Source organism: Antedon mediterranea, chromosome 10, assembly GCF_964355755.1.
Source record: "Antedon mediterranea chromosome 10, ecAntMedi1.1, whole genome shotgun sequence".
Lineage (NCBI taxonomy): Eukaryota > Metazoa > Echinodermata > Crinoidea > Comatulida > Antedonidae > Antedon > Antedon mediterranea.
This window is the reverse complement of record NC_092679.1, coordinates 6,680,956-6,698,060: the sequence shown is the minus strand read 5'-3', so window position 1 is coordinate 6,698,060 and position 17,105 is coordinate 6,680,956. Positions and strand designations below refer to the sequence as shown.

General features: G+C 35.1%; 1 protein-coding gene across 1 annotated transcript in view; it reads left to right on the top strand.

Moving 5' to 3' along the window:
• Positions 1-17,105, top strand: part of LOC140060032 (extracellular tyrosine-protein kinase PKDCC-like) — a 32,289-nt gene that overhangs the window by 12,972 nt on the left and 2,212 nt on the right. Inside the window, exons 3-7 of the mRNA XM_072106067.1 lie at positions 11,578-11,733; positions 14,786-14,893; positions 15,497-15,749; positions 16,579-16,680; positions 16,895-17,077. Of these exons, the coding sequence (XP_071962168.1) occupies positions 11,578-11,733; positions 14,786-14,893; positions 15,497-15,749; positions 16,579-16,680; positions 16,895-17,077 (802 nt within the window). The remainder of the gene's footprint in view (positions 1-11,577; positions 11,734-14,785; positions 14,894-15,496; positions 15,750-16,578; positions 16,681-16,894; positions 17,078-17,105) is intronic.

Sequence of the window (17,105 nt, the reverse complement as noted above, 5' to 3'; positions counted from 1 at the left end):
TTCTTTGTCTGTGGATGGTCTTATACCCCCTTCCTTGTCTGTGGATAGTCTTATACCCGCTTCTTTGTCTGTGGATGGTCTTATACCCGCTTCTTTGTCTGTGGATGGTCTTATACCCCCTTCTTTGTCTGTGGATGGTCTTATACCCGCTTCTTTGTCTGTGGATGGTCTTACACCCCTTTCTTTGTATGTAGATGGTCTTACACCCCTTCTTTGTCTGTGGATGGTCCTACACTCCCTTCTTTGTATGTGGATAGTCCTACACCCCTTCTTTGTCTGTGGATAGTCCTACACCCCCTTCTTTGTCTGTGGATGGTCTTATACCCCCTTCTTTGTCTGTGGATGGTCTTGAACCCCTTTCTTTGTCTGTGGACGGTCTTATACCCCTTTTTTGTCTGTTGATGGTATTAAACCCCTTTCTTTGTCTGTTGATGGTATTACACCCCTTTCTATGTGTGTGGATGGTTTTACACCCCTTCTTTGTCTGTGGATGGTCTTACACCTCCTTCTTTCTCTGTGGATGGTCTTATACCCCCTTCTTTGTCTGTGGATGGTCTTATACCCCCTTCTTTGTCTGTAGATGGTCTTATAATCCCTTCTTTGTGTGTGGATGGTCTTACACCCCCTTCTTTGTCTGTGGGTGGTCTTACATCCCCTTCTTTGTCTGTGGATTGTCCGACACCCCCTTCTTTGTCTGTGGATGGTCCTACATCACCTTCTTTGTCTGTGGATGGTCTTATACCCCCTTCTTTGTCTGTAAGTGGTCCTATACCCTTTCTTTGTCAGTGGGTGGTCTTACACCCCCTTTGTCTGTGGACGGTCCTACACCCCCTTCTTTATCTGTGGACGGTCTTACACCCCTTTCTTTGTCTGTGGACGGTCTTACACCCCTTCTGTGCCTGTGGACGGTCTTATATCCCCTTCCTTGTCTGTTGATGGTATTACACCCCTTTCTTTGTCTGTTGATGGTCTTACACCCCTTTTTTGTGTGTGGATGGTCTTACACCCCTTTCTTTGTGTGTGGATGGTCTTACACCCCTTCTTTGTCTGTGGATGGTCTTACACCCCCTTCTTTCTCTGTGGATGGCCTTACACCCCTTTCTTTCTCTGTGGATGGCCTTACACCCCTTTCTTTGTCTGTGGACGGTCCTACACCCCTTTCTTCTTTGTCTGTGGATGGTCTTACACCTCCTTCTTTGTCTGTGGATGGTCCTTACACCCCCTTCTTTGTCTGTAGATGGCCTTATACCCCTTTCTTTGTCTGTGGATAGTCTTACACCCCCTTCTTTGTCTGTGGATGGTCTTACGCCCTTCTTTGTCTGTGGATAGTCTTATACCCCCTTCTTTGTCTGTGGATGGTCTTATACCCCCCTTCTTTGTCTGTGATGGTCTTATACCCCCTTTTTTGTCTGTGGATGGTCTTACATCCCCTTCTTTGTCTGGACCCACTACTTTGATTGATTAAATCAGACATTGTTTCTTGTATGATTAGGAGACCAAGACCTTGAAAGTGAAAGTCCACAAGTGGATGCCTAAAAAGGTCTTGTACAGAACAGTATATTGTAGGTCCATGTCACTAATTTGAGAATTACTTGAATAATTATATTGAGATGTCTTTTACGAATTGATTTGGTTCGGATTTTGCTAAAAAACCAATGAGTAGAGAAAATCGAGGAAAAGGATTCAGATGGTTTACAGCAAAGGCCCATTACCATAAAAATGGAGTACATTTTTTTAGATGCAACGAAAATGAACAAGAATTATCTGAGTTTCTGACTAATGAAAGTAGGTCTACTGCACAAATGCAGGATAAGTTTGTAGTAAGTACTTTGAAAGACGGTATTCTCTTAACTCATGAAAATGAAAACTTTCCGAACTTGTCTCATATGCAACATCAAAGAGGCCAACGAAAGAATGCTACTTTACATCAAAAATATTTCCAAATGGCATCTAACAATTCAATTCAACTTTTATTTCAGACAATTGTCCATATGGTATAATACAGTGCAAAAAAAAAAAGATGATGGAGAGAGGACCAAAACTTTTATCTAACGATTGACACATCACAGTTTAGCAAACAAGTCGGCATAGATGAGCTCAGTGATTGCTGTTTCTCAGTGATCTGTCATACTTTACGCCTATCCTATCACATCAAAAGTCAAAAATTCAGAATAATAATTCCTGGTCATTTTTGCAGTGTCAGTTATTTCGTTAAAAAAAATTAGGTGCATTTATACCAATGTAAACCACATACAGTATGTTCACATATTATATATGTCAAAGGTTATAAATTGTATTTCCAGTCATTTTATGTGAAAATGTTTCATTACTACAAATATAAATGTCTCTATTCTGAACAAAATGACACCAAAATCGATTGAAAATGATCAGTAGTTACTGAGATATACAGATAAGAGGTCAAAGGTCAAACTGGGAGAAACGTCATTTCCGGTCATTTTTTCACGAAACTTTTCATTAGAGCAAATAGAAATATGTGGTTTGTGAACAATTTAACACCAGAATCAAGTCTCTACTGTTTATAGTTCCCAAGATATGAACACTTTTTGTTTTTATGGTGGCCATTTTGAAATCAAGATGGCCGCCATACCGGACGTTGGACACTTGGCACCCCCCGATATTTTTAATCTATATACATCAAAGAAACTTTGTGGCAAGTTTCATGCTTTGGTAATAAAGTGCACAACTTGGCTATTTTTATGGCACTAACTGCTCTACTAATAGGCCTATATAGAAATCCTTGACATTGAAGGCAATGACGTAACCGCGTATGCTTTTTTTGCGCGCATTAGGCCGGAAAGGTCACATGCATGTCAGATGTTCGGGCTTTGTTCTTGTAATCTGTCATATTATGATGGGTCATTTTGGCTAGTTATATTTTTATTATTTTATAATCTCTTTGCAAACGCAGTGTCATTAACGAGTGTTTCATATGATATTCTCAAGGTTAAACGTTAAAAGTTCGTCAACTCATATTTGTTTTATATCATAGGCCTACTTTTGTCAGTATACGTACATGATGATTTTGGTCTTTTTGTCCAAATCATATCGTGCGTTGTGTGTATGCCTAATAATATTATGCGCACTTGTTTGTTTATGCATACCTTGGTGTTTGTTATTTTTTTAGATAACAATAAAATACTGTTTAAAGCTGTTTCACTTCATCGATCACTATTCATCCGTATGTTGTCTAAATGTACTTTTAAAGTTGTTTAACAAACAAATCTGCTGATAATTTATATATGAATACTGCATATAAACAAATAAACAAAGTTACTTCTCCTTGAGTTATTAATTTTGAAAAATATGGAAATGAATTAATTCTTTACATCTGTCATTGTGTTACTGTATTTAGATGTCTCTTTCGCGATTTCAATAGACCACTCAATCAATGTATTCCATTAGCACCTCACATGAGCATACAGCAAGACCGTATAATGTTTATGTGATAGGCCGTAAGCACATGCCAATCAATTTACTATTATCAGCGCGTATTGTTTCAGCGTTCATACGCGTGCCACTTTCTTTCGAATTAAAACAGAACATTTGGTCAATTGTATTTAGATAATGTAAATTGGTTTACGATTGATGAATTAGTTGGATTGGGAATTAAAAAATACCGGAGAGGTTGTCACAAATGTGACAACCTCTATAATGTAGTGACACTCTGATGAACTTGATCAATCTTTCTTTTTTCCATGATCGTCATCTGCATGCTTGACACCTCTGTCATTGGTCAAATCCAGGACAGTTCAACATGCCAATTTCATCATGTCATACCAAACCCATCTTTCTTGAGCTGTTCTACATTAGCGTCGACTAGGATAAAACAAGATCAAGTTTTAGATCTCTAGTTTAATTAAGTACTCCTATTAAAGAGAGTAGAAAATCCCTCGCGATAGGTAAATGTGTTTTGAGTAATTAATGGTGTGTCGCAAGAGCCAATTGCGATGTTCTAACGACTTTACTTAACGTTCTTAAGGTCTGCTCTCATCCTCCATCTTTTGCCCATTGGTTTCAAATCTACATTTCATCAAAATCAATTCAGTGAGTAGTTACGTACAGACGAGTAAAAGCTGTGGGTAATATTACGGAATACTTTTCAGACTATCCAGAGGGTGTAGGGATATGGCTTCGGCTAATTAGTATTGTTCCGAATTCAATATAAACATTGCCTTTAGTCGTTTGCAACCCCCATACCCTGCTAATGTAGTTTCGTCAAGAGACAATTGAATAGCTAACATAGTCGTGCTTCGCTACGGTATATGCTGAGTCCACAGTAAATAACCACGCCTTTAACTTATGTACCATTATTCGTCTTGTATCGAATTATCAATTTCAATTTTCTTGATATTTCAGAAATTAATCTTTTAAATACACAAAGGCGTCACATTGTTATAAACACATATTATGTAAAGCCTTGGGCGAATGATCAATTTCTAATGATGAATGATAGTAGATGATAAACTCATTTCAATGAAATATTTGTTCATATAAGATCACGACTTTGGAAATTAAATACCTTATGGTTCACTATTCAGTCGACTGTACTAACACTTAATTACTATTTGGGCTATTTCAAGTAAAATTACTAATTACGGTGACTGAAGTTTAGTTAAGTTTATTAGAACAAGTTACTAGTAAAACTATTACTATATTATTACTTCGGTTATCATATCATTATCAAGCATCATACTTAAAACATATTTTTTGAACAACATTTGAACACTTTCTGCTGATCAAGTAAATAGTATAATGAACAAAGGAGAACAAGCAAATACAAAACAAAAACGCAATCAAATGCATAGAAACAAGGATAGTGGTCCCCTGAAACATACCTGTCTACACTAGTAAACGCTAATTTGCTCAAACAAATTCCGATTTTGGCAAGAAATGTTTAAGTTCTCTAACTTCAGAAAAACTTTAGTTTGCAAACACGAGCAAAATCGCAAATACAATCAATCAATTGGTCAAGTTTCCTAAAAGTGTAGACTGGTTGCATCACAAGTGCGACACCAGTTATTAAAAAGTGCGACAGTTTTGTTACAAAGTGCGACAGTTTTGCTGCACAAGGTTTAATAATAGGCCTTATTTAAGAAGATTTGTTTAAATTCATTTTAGCAGCCTTGCAATATAGGTTTGCATTCTGGTTTTACCTCATAATATCGGGGACGATGTCAATGAAGACATTTTTACTGTCTTGTTTGCTGGGTTTTATTACGATTTCATTAGAGAAGTGACATCGATATCCACCATTAACTAAGCATACATTCCCATTAAAATTAATTAGGTAGCAAGAAGCAAATATCAGTTACCAAACTGTTGGATTACCTAATAAATAACCTATTTTAACTTGTCTGGTCTGCCGTGACGTAGGTTAAGATTATATTTTGACCATAGAAGTGGTGATAGCCATTTATGTGACTTGCTCCGCATGCTGCGAGACAAATATGCGACGAATGACCCATGATTATGCACGTTTAGCAGGTGGAGAATGGGATTTGGGTGTTACCCAAGAAAGCTTTTGATGGAAAATGTCTATAGAACCTCTTTCGAGACATTTAAAGTCATTATTTTTTTAATTCCCAACGCGACACACATAATGTATATTTTTTTAGACCCATGTGTTCTTTCGATCAGATAAAATAATTCAAAATTGTTCATTTAATTTTGTAAAAGAATTTTCCTATCGAACTACTTTTACTGAACATGGAAAATAACTTTCTCCATGAACTGTGTCGACTATCTTACTATTATTATACACCATACTATACAGGCAAACACGTGTAACGGTTAAACTTTATGTCCATATAATATTGATTTTATACAAGTACTTTGAGTGAGGTTTCATGTTGCAATATAATAACTTCTTTTGCACAGTGTCTTGTTTGTGAGATGAAATCAATGTAATAGTACAGAGAACTCAGGAAAAGATTGTGTTTCACGAGGGGACATAAATCTCGATTGATTCAATGAGTTTTTAATTTCAAATGTAATGGGCAATCGGTGAAAATCTTTTCAGTATTTTGTTGTTTGTTTTTTTAATTAACAGCTGATTTATAGCCATAGTAATTGAGTTGGACAGATTATTGGACCATAGCGATTATTTTAGAATATTATTTTATTCACACACTATCGTCATATTTTACATGGATATACCCATCCCGAATATTTTTTCCGAAGATTTTTCTCTATGCAAGAGTCTCAGGCCTATAAGGAGCGCCTTATTAATATGCATGATGAGTATACATCACTTTTCAGCAAGCCAGTTTTTGGCTGAATAGTGTAGACTTCATCTTGTGGAACTGAATGTTTCATCTTATTTTGTTATTGAAAAAGATTGGATTTGCAGCAAAAGTTATTAATTGATATCGTTTTAATTTTCACTTTTCAAAGATTTTAAAATATTTTGTTTCAGATAAGTTTCTTTCATTTTAACTGAAATGGTTCGTCTTAGTGACATAATGAGTTTATTTAGAATAATAATTTAATTCAATTTTCAATAAGAACCACGGATCCCTGCAGGCGTCTGGTTTTTACTGTTGTCCTATTCGATAACGCTACCTAAACATAATATTTTGCAGCAGTATAAAGAATATAAGATCGTTGCTGCTAATGCATGGTTGATATTGAACTTTCTAAGGCTTATGGTTAGTTCTTTTAGTCATAAAACCAAATCCTACCAGATCCTATCATTATTGGATTTTTACTGGCTCAACTGTACACCACTACTAAGCTACGCGGTAATTACTTTTTTCAATCATGAAAATGTCAAATACTGTTTACTACTAGCTAAACATTGTACTTAACTGAAAGTTGTGTAGTTACAAATGCTCAACTCGTTTGCAATAAATCACCATGAAAACTATCATAGCATGTATTCCAATTTCTACTTCAAAAACAGTAACATTAAAATAAGTCACGACATAAAATAGAGGGATTTGTATATAAATGCAAAATAAAGAATTCCATTACAAAAAGGTAATAGCTGTTTTCCCTGCAGAGAAATAGTAATTCTTTTCCATTACATTAGACTTGAAACTCGTTTGTAGTAACGAACATACACAAAGTACACCGCTGGTATGTTAAAGATGTATATGTGTTTGGGCTTTGCATGTTGTAATGTTGATGATTTGAACATCATCTAATGGGTTCAAAGAATTCAGTGATCAATAATTTTCGGTTGAGGTGCCGCTTGTTACAAACATTTGTAGGCGAAAACCTATTTATAACGCGTGTAACAATTTGTGAATGAAATCCCAAAGAACATGTATTCTCTGCTATTACTTTTATGTTAATCAAATGTAAACTGTTCGTTATCAACGTATCTTTTGGTTAACGCGGCGTATAAAGGTTGAAAATGCATTAGCGTATTTGTACGCGCGCGTAAACATTTTTGCTTATTCTATTTGAGTAGTGTTAATCGATTAATTGATCTTTTAAAATAAAGAGCTGGAATGTCCCTTTAATGGAATGTTCCTTTAATGTAAGGTTGTTTTAATAGAATGTCTCTTTAATGTAAGGCTTTAATGGAATGCCCCTTTAATGTAAGGTTAATAGAATGTCTCTTTAATCTAAGGCTTTAATAGAATGTTCCTTTATGCAAGGTTTTAATAGAATGTCCCTTTAATGTAAGGCTTTAATTGAATGTTCCTTTATGTAAGGTTTTAATAGAATGTCCCTTTAATGTAAGGCTTTAATAGAATGTTCCTTTATGTAAGGTTGTAATAGAATGTTCCGTTATGTAAGGTTGTAATAGAATGCTCCGTTATGTAAGGTTGTAATAGAATGTTCCTTTAATGTAAGGCTTTAATTGAATGTTCCTTTATGTAAGGTTTTAATAGAATGTCCCTTTAATGTAAGGCTTTAATAGAATGTTCCTTTATGTAAGGTTGTAATAGAATGTCCCTTTAATGTAAGGCTTTAATAGAATGTTCCTTTATGTAAGGTTTTAATAGAATGTCCCTTTAATGTAAGGCTTTTACAACAGCAGTAGTTTAGCGTGTGATCAAGCCATTTGTAACTAGCGTGAAAAGTTAATAATAAAAAAGAAAAACACACAACGAATTTACGGACAAAGCGACGTGGAGAAAATAAATACCCATCAAAATTGATGAGTCCATGCAGAAAGATTGTTCTTGAAAATTAGAAAGTCATCAAAGTATATAAATATTAATTGAATAGGTCTCTGTGTTTGCCTTGTGAATGTGACAATGAATATTAACATCATTGTAGTTCAAACATGATTAATTAGGTCGAGTTAGTTCGCATGGAAAAGAAAGCAATCAACATTAAAGCTTTGTTAGTAGTTATGAATAATTATTGATAGTATTTTTTTGTTGTTGAATGGAACATTGTTTGAATAAAAACGCCGATAGCATGTTACACTTGTGAAGGAGCCAAATGTTAGAGTTCTCTAGCGTGATTATACATAATTATATTGTTTATAGAAAAATGTTCATGTTTTTTTTTTTTATTTTTTTTTTTTTATTTCATTTCAACACATACATAATACAAAATTAATAGATAAAGGTAACGTAACTATTAAAACGAATAAAAGAAACACGATAAAATACTCTCTCAAAAATAAGAGAATGAAATGAAAAAATGTTCATGTTACAAGCAAGGGCATTGTTTAAATAAAATAAATAATCATATCATCAATAATGCCAGTTTCCTTTATCAATATTCTTTTATTTAATCATTATCGTCCTTAAGTTTGTTAAGTTTAGGAGGAAGGAACAATGGAGGCCTACTTTGTGCTTGATGAAGTAAAAACAAATTATAAAATACCGTATTATTTATATACAAAAAGAGAAGTATGGCAAAGTTTATACCCAAAGTGACTTTAAATTCTCCACATGACCAATTAAATGTTGAAAACATTATGTGTTTTTACAGAGAATTATAGAATTAAAGTCGCTAAACAATGAATGTTTTATGAACTTTGATTTGAAGACCATTTGTATTATAACAAGTGTTGACAGTTGGTATACGGGTCATTTACAATGTGTGCTTTCTTCGATTAATGAAAGACGGGTGGGGGTTAGGGTTTAACCCATTTAGGTCTGTTTAGTGGTTTTTTGAGGAGGTCTATAAAACATAGTTTTGAGATTAGAATAGATTTATTTTTCATTGAATCTGCTTCCTAAAACATTCTAAAACACTTTGTAATGAGTAACGAAAATGGATGAATATATACGTTGATTAATAATACGGAAGCCACATTATCATTTTCATTAGGCCTCCTAATAATGTTCAATAATAGCTAATACCTCATCATAATCCTTTAAAAGTAGGACGGTCATGTAACTGTTATCAGGCGTACCAATTGTACCCAGAAAAAAACCCGCGCAAACTTAGCACAGTCGTAATATTACTAGCAGACGATAATCTTCAATAAACTGTGATGATTTCTCCTATAAAAACAAACTGTACTGATTGAAATATTTAATACGGAGTAAAATCAATGGCCTTCACACTACAACTCATCAATCCTGAAAATATGACAGCATAAAATGGATTGGTTGAGACGGATTGATTGTTTGCAATGTTCACGCGGGTGCTCACCTTTGAACCGTCATGTCTCGTCAATTCAAACACATTCGTGCGTGAATGTGCTGATAACATTAATGTCAACGTTCTTGTATTGTATAATGCGCTAAAATATGGTGTTGAAAGCATGAGAGCATTTTAAAATTTGAAATTAATAAACTATCCCACTGGAGGGACCTGTGCTGGTTTTCCATCACTCGGCAACTTATCTTAACATCATTTATGTTGTTTTAGTCGATCAGACTGGGGGAAAATTAAGTTTATAATGGAAAACAGCATTAGGTGTTTGTGTAAACAATACATGAAGTCAGTCACTTCCATAGTACACTTCCTACCATATACGGTACATTCCATAATGTGGACCTTGTTAAAAATGAAACATGCTAGTAATAACGTCATTTTCATTGGTTTATTTGTAAATATGTACCTACGTAATTTGTACGTATTCTGTGCCTAATTTGTACGTATTCTGTGCGTAAATTGTACGTATTCTGTGCGTAACTTGTACGTATTCTGTGCGTAATTTGTACGTGTTCTGTGCGTTTGATAAGCTGTGTGGTTGTGATTGTAAATTGAACATAGCCAAAACTTCAGTAACGTACTAAAAATTTCACCTTAAGAGGTCATAATAATAAAGCATTTATTTATGTTGAAAATGGTTTAATATCAAAATTTCCCATGTTGTTTCATTCTGAATCTATCTGTAGGCAATAATGCTTTTCGTTTTAATACATTTTTGTCGCAGTTTATTGATTCGGGAATTGATTGTACAACAGGCAACTTAAGACGTTTGCAACATAATACTAATTTTCTGTGTCTAAACCTTTACACATTAAGCTTGGTTCGCACTTGGACGCAACGCAAAAAAGTAAGCAATTTGATCAATCAAACAAGAAGGATTAAGCGTGGTTCTCACTAGAACGCAACGCAACGACGTATTTACGCAAAATGATGTATTGCGTAATCACAAGTGGGAACCGACGACGCAAAAATCGCAGGTTTGATTTCACGTAGGTGGGGGGCAAGCACAATTATTAAAAGGGCATTTTCTTACGTTGCGTAGGTTGCGTTACGTTGCGTCGCTAGTGGGGACCAAGCTTTATCCGAACTATCGGTTGTCGTACTTCCGATTACGTCCTTGCGTAGTGTCAAAGTGGGAACAAAGCTTTAGCAAAACTGCAATATCAAAGTACTGTGAATGATGAGACAATAGAAATAAATACCATCAAAGATGCCTTTCAAAGTTTTAAAACACAAAAACAATAATATGACATAATGTGTCTTTTGACGTGTCGTCATTGTTCGTGATCAGTTGACCAAACGGACAATTAACACGTGATATTGGAGCGATGTTCTCGAATCGGTGAACCCATTGGTAACAGATGACGACAAAATGTTGAGAGCAAGTTTAACTTGTCAGAAACAATTGAAAGTAGATCATCAAATGCAGTATCTTTACACGTTACCTAGTTTATTATGACCATTTCTTATTTAAATTTTAAAAGGCGGCGCCGGTATTGTATTACACGTACTGGATGAATGAATATATAGGAGGGGAGAGAAGACATCGATGGTTCATTTTTTTTTTGGCAACAACAAACGTTATAAGACAGGAAGGGAATGGAGATGAGGGGTATATAAAGTAATGTTTCAAAACGTCCTGAGATCTGATTGGTTGCGCTTTTTTGCACGTCACAAAAATTAGATGAACATAATACCCAAGCGCGTAAGCCAACGCTTTTGATTTGCATGAATGAATTCGCCCCTAATAGAAAACATGTATTTTGAATTATGTGTGTTCATTGTTGTTAGGGGAGGTGTGGTCAAATTGTTTTAGGCCTAATGTGAGGTGAAACGAGTGAGAGCATAAGTAGTATATTGGTAGAGGTCAGGCAGAAGGCCCATGTTCGGATCTCGCTTGCATTTGCGTAAACATTTGTTTACTATCATGAATTATATATACCGTTTACACATTATTAATACAGTACTTATCTTTTAATATAGATGATTGGATATTGTCTTCGTAAGGATGACAGAGAGTTGGGTCAAAAACCACAAGCGACTGGGATGAATGGCATAGCTGCAACGATTATCACAGAGTTAGGAAAACCTCTTGACATTATAGCTATTCTGCAGCTGTCATGGGAAGACAGATTAAGGGTTAGTAACATATTCACAAAACATAACGAATTAACATCTTATATGCATATTTAATGTTTAATGTTCGGCCAGCAATAAATCATTGAGTAGTATGTCTCCTTTAACGATTAGAGTAAATTAGTAAATAGATAAATGAGTTCAGGTCAAAGGTTATGAAGCAACCTTATATTATATTAATTAAACGTTTGATGAATTCTACCATCTTAGTAGTGGCGCTTTATCTTTAACATACCCTCACTTTTACACGCGCTTAAGGCCTAATAATAGGGCCTATTTAAGGCTACGTCGGATCGTGCATACAATGGTTTGAAATCTGTGTATAAAGCTCTGTCTACATTATCAAACTAGTTTGACAAACAAAAAGTTTGATGTGCCCAAATATGGTAGTGGTACGTCACATAAAGTTTGATAGTGTAGACAGAGCTTTACGCTATATGAGTAGGGTCAAAAGAGGCTTTGGGCCAGGTGGTGTTGGGTGCAAGTTGATAAGTGATCGACTGGATTTAATCCCTCACCCCATACTGCACTACTACAACTACACCAACAGTTGGTTCTCTCAGTGATTGAGTAAAAACATCACCTTTAATAATATTATACATTTATCAGAAAGCTCCATGTATAATACCGAAATTTGTGTACTAGAAATATAACAGAAAATCACACATGAAACGAGTTCATATTTTGTACAAATCAATCAATGGAAATAAATCATTATTTCACCTTACCGCCCTTTTAATTCAATCAAAATTAAGTCAATTAAATCACTGTAATAAGACAGAGAGAGAATATGTGCAAGCCATAGCAGCGCGTACCGTATTTTCACTTACTAAATAATATCAAAACAGCACGTTTTATAGTCTGACATTTCAGCTTCGGTTTTCTCAATTACGCGCAAATTACCGACTGATTTTCGAAAATTAATTATGAAAGCAAGGTAGGTCTGACTTGTTCATAACTAGATCGCATTACCTTCGGTTTGCTTTCATCTTCCATAAACGATGGAATTCATATTTTATGTTTAGTTGTTCTTGTCGATAAATCCGCTCTGTTTTTCAGTACAATCGAGAGCAGGTCGAAATGACAATCAACCAAAAGCGCCAGTCACAAACTTTATGAGAAATTGACCAAATGCTGGTATTTTCTTTATAAAATGATCAAAAATGTAAAGGTTATTTTCAGCAACACAATCGGCAACACATCAAACAATAAATTGATTTCGCACGTAAACGTTAACTTTAACGGATGACACGGTCAACATTCTACTCATTTTTTTAATTACTCGAACAGTTGCGTTAATGTAACAAATCTGTCGTCCTGTTTATCATCAATGAGTTGCGTCAATAACGCCACTGCCTTGTTTACACACAAATAGTAGACTACGCAAGGCGTAAGCTATAGCCTTATACGCCGCCGTACATGTGAACACTAAAGATGAATCGCTTACCAATAATGTTCACATCTTGGTTCTACTAAACCACAGTTCGGTTTTATGATCAAAACATCAACCACATTGCATGTGTAAATTGAATGTGTTTAACCAACATTTTATAATATCGACATTAATTATATAATATATTTTATAATATAAAGACCGGTAGACTGGCCGTTACAAAAATTACAATATATTATATTGTCATTTTTGTAACGTCTCTAATAAATGAACATATCTTTCATTTCCATCACAACTATGCGCACACATAGGTTGAAAATAATGTCGTGTTATGGAAAGGTGAAGTGTGCAATATGTCTTTAGGGTACAATTAGCAAATTACAGAAACCTAGACAGATACATTACCACCATTGCCGTTTCTGTTTAAAGAGACATAATAATAGGCATTTGGAAAATTATATTTAAAGAGCTGAAATCCAATACGAAACAGAAAGCTTCTGGAAATGAATTATGTTTTGACGTATAAGCACGTACGTGTTACACTGTGTTCACATGTACACACGTTGCTTGCTGAATGTGCTGGTATTTACTGTGTGTATGTCTGTAATGTTTTATTTTATAGTAAGCCTAAGCCTGGTAGTGGGTGGTTCTCACTAGTATTGGATCCAGGGTAGAATAATCATAAATGCTTCAATGTGAAGTAAAATTGCAACTGTGTATAGAGTCTCCTTTCTCGCCTGATTATGATTCGATCGCAAGTCATCTATAAACGAGTCTGGCTGTATTAAATACTTTAGTATCATGATACAGCTAGACTATAGTTTCTAAGTGACTTGCGATAGTCAGTTAGACTATATCTAAATGACAGTTGCAGAATCGGTTGGTTTTCTAAACCCCGTGTACTTTCGTCTGTTGGAAACCAATCTTAATGCATTCATTATGATGATACATCTTGTAGTAGTGTATACTAGACATTGAATAACTGTAAACGTGTTTGGTTTGTCCCTTAAACGTCTCAACTTTCTCCAGTGTGAATACACACGTATTCGCATAGGTTACTGCTCGCGCACTTTGTACGTGTATAACCGTCTGAATGCTACACCGAGATATATGAGGAAGACATTAGATAAAGCAGGCTTCCTGAAATAAATACAGCTCATTAGCTTCAAGTGTTCTATGACATACACGTTTTGTGCTTCCATTCTGTACGCCAAGCACGTGGCCAAAGTTGTGATAAACTCTCACGTTTGGAAGTACAAATACATGCTTCGGATTCCAATAACTACCGACTTTAAATTGTTTTAAATTGTTTGTTATCGATTGTGTATCTTCTTATAAATCTAGCCATATAGTGTAGACCTATGCACAAGTCATTTTATACATTTCCCGCTTAAATTATTTGACTTCTGCACACGCTTTTATTCGACTGGTGAAATGCGTATTCGTGGAAACTTACGACATCTTTTTAAGTGAACCCGTAATATTTATAAATACATTCTGTAAACTGTATAATGTTTCACTTCATTTCGTTGCAGATGTTTTGTGAACTTAGTTTTTAGTATTTATGGCCATTTTAATAACTTCATACAGATGTTATACGCGCAGATTATACGTGGGATTATCACTTATACATATTTAATGTTCTTGTTTGTATTTTCATAGATATCACTGGGAATTGCAAGTTTACTCGTCTACATGTCCGAATCACCTCTTGGACCGCTTGGCATTCATGATTTTAAACTAGGCCAGTTTGTTGTGGTCGGTAATCAGGTATGTTGCATCGTCTGCTTAATGAATCTGTGAGTGCCACGTGATATACTTACTATATTTTACAAGAGATTGTTCATATAAGCTATAAGATAGGAATACTTACCAGGCTGTAATTGATTAGAAATTCAATATGGAGTCAAAAGTTGAATTTTTCTTATCCTGGATTTATACAACTGTATCACACAACTGTATCACATAGGCAATGGCATGTTTAATGTCGTTCCCACAATTTGACCAATCATGACGCGATGGATCTTTCGAACTGCCGCTTGTGATTGGTCAGTTTACTTGTGTTGCACGTACCACTCACCTGCGTTGCAACCAAGCCTTAAATATAGGATACGTTCACATCACTAAAATATGCATGGTAGCTCTTGGAAATCTTTTTCTGATTTTCTGGCCGAATGTATGCAATGTAAACCTTAAATTTAGCACTAATTATTTTTCATGTTGATGATATCGTTACTCGACCAAATTTTCTAATCGGTTGGTTACACTGGTAGGCCTACGCTATTCATTTGATGACCAGTGCTTGCTGTTGCTAACATTGACCATTTTTTAGAGAATAGACTAACTGAAAGCGACATGTTTTAATGTTCCTAGATAAAATTATCGGACATCGATGACGTAGATAACAATGAGCCTATTTGCGACGAGGAGACGCCGTGCCAAATCCATTTAGAGGGCGTCAAACATCCGATAACCACCGACTGTCATACTGACAGTGGAAGATGTGTCGGTATGAACGCAAAGCTGAACTTGTACAACTCGTATCGATATTTCTTCTCTGTTGCATTGAGTATTGAAACACCACCTGGACTGAAATTGTACATCGACAATTTCCTTAATAAAACAGGTAAGTCGGAACAGTAGACAGATCTGGTAACATCACATGCTTAAAAACATCGCATCTTCTTAATGTATTGAGAATATACTTACAAATCATGGTTAATATAATTAAACGGGCTTAGCAAACAAAAATCATCTGTCAAAGTCATTTAATTGAAATTGAAGTCAGTTTTTAAATTAACATAAGCAATGTTTACGTATTAATTGTTCTCAAATCTTAGATCATGGACAGGTCCATGCATAGATGAAAAGTTGATTTAATACGGTATATAAAAAGTACAATACAAAACGATAGCACACAGCTAAAAGTCAATTCCATAAACAAATGGTTTAATAAATAAATCATCAGTGTTAATAGGCCAAACGTTGTCAAAATATGGTTCTCGGTGAAGTTGTCCTTTAAGCACAAGTTGGATAATGCCAGCGCAGAACAGCCATGCCACTCTTGACTGTGACTTTATTAGGTGTGTTTGTTTTTCTAAAGGTTGGGATGAAAATAAAAGTAGTAGGCCCTACATTCCATAGTAGGACTTATTTATTACTCATGGATGAATTTTGACGAATCAATTAATTAAAGGAAATATTATATTTTTCCTATCTATCTGTCAATTGCTACTTCTCTTGTCTGTGAAGAGGTTGTGTCGTCATCAATGCATCACGCTGTTGGCTAATTATTCTGTTTTCATAACACACTAATGCACCATAAGCCAATAAACTTTCAAAAAGCAAACTGTCTCAACACATCTCATCCATAATCTATTTTGTATCTTCAAAGCGAATTATAAGATTATCTAGATTTAATGATGATATCTCTGTTTGTTATACTCTCTCTCTAGCTACAGTGTTCTGGAGCGTCAAGGAAACCTATCGAGAACTTGAACGAATCACGCGCTTATACGTCAGCGGCGCATATCTGAGCAGACAATCCTCAACTTCAGGTAACTTGTGTGCATAATTAATTATGGTAGATAACAATTGTTAGCTTTTATTTCGCTTTATTGGATGCACAAAGGAACATTAAAATTGAGCCAAGAATATATATTTTAAAGATATTATTCCTATATATCTATTATCCTATTAAAAAACGTTGCATAAAAACGCGCCATAACACGAGAATTATCGGCTGATAATCATTGATATGTTTTAATTTAGAGTACAAGACAATTGCTAATGCTGATTACACCGGCAAGTTCGACTACTGGTGCCCGTACACTATCCATGCTGGCGGGAGCAGTTGCACTTTTAGTGTTTTTGACGTCCATGAGGCTAAGTTGTATTGCGACAGTGACCCTTACTGTCAAGCATTCGTTCTCACCAAACAGAGAACGTGGACAGGTATGTATGATCTAAACTATTATTAAAA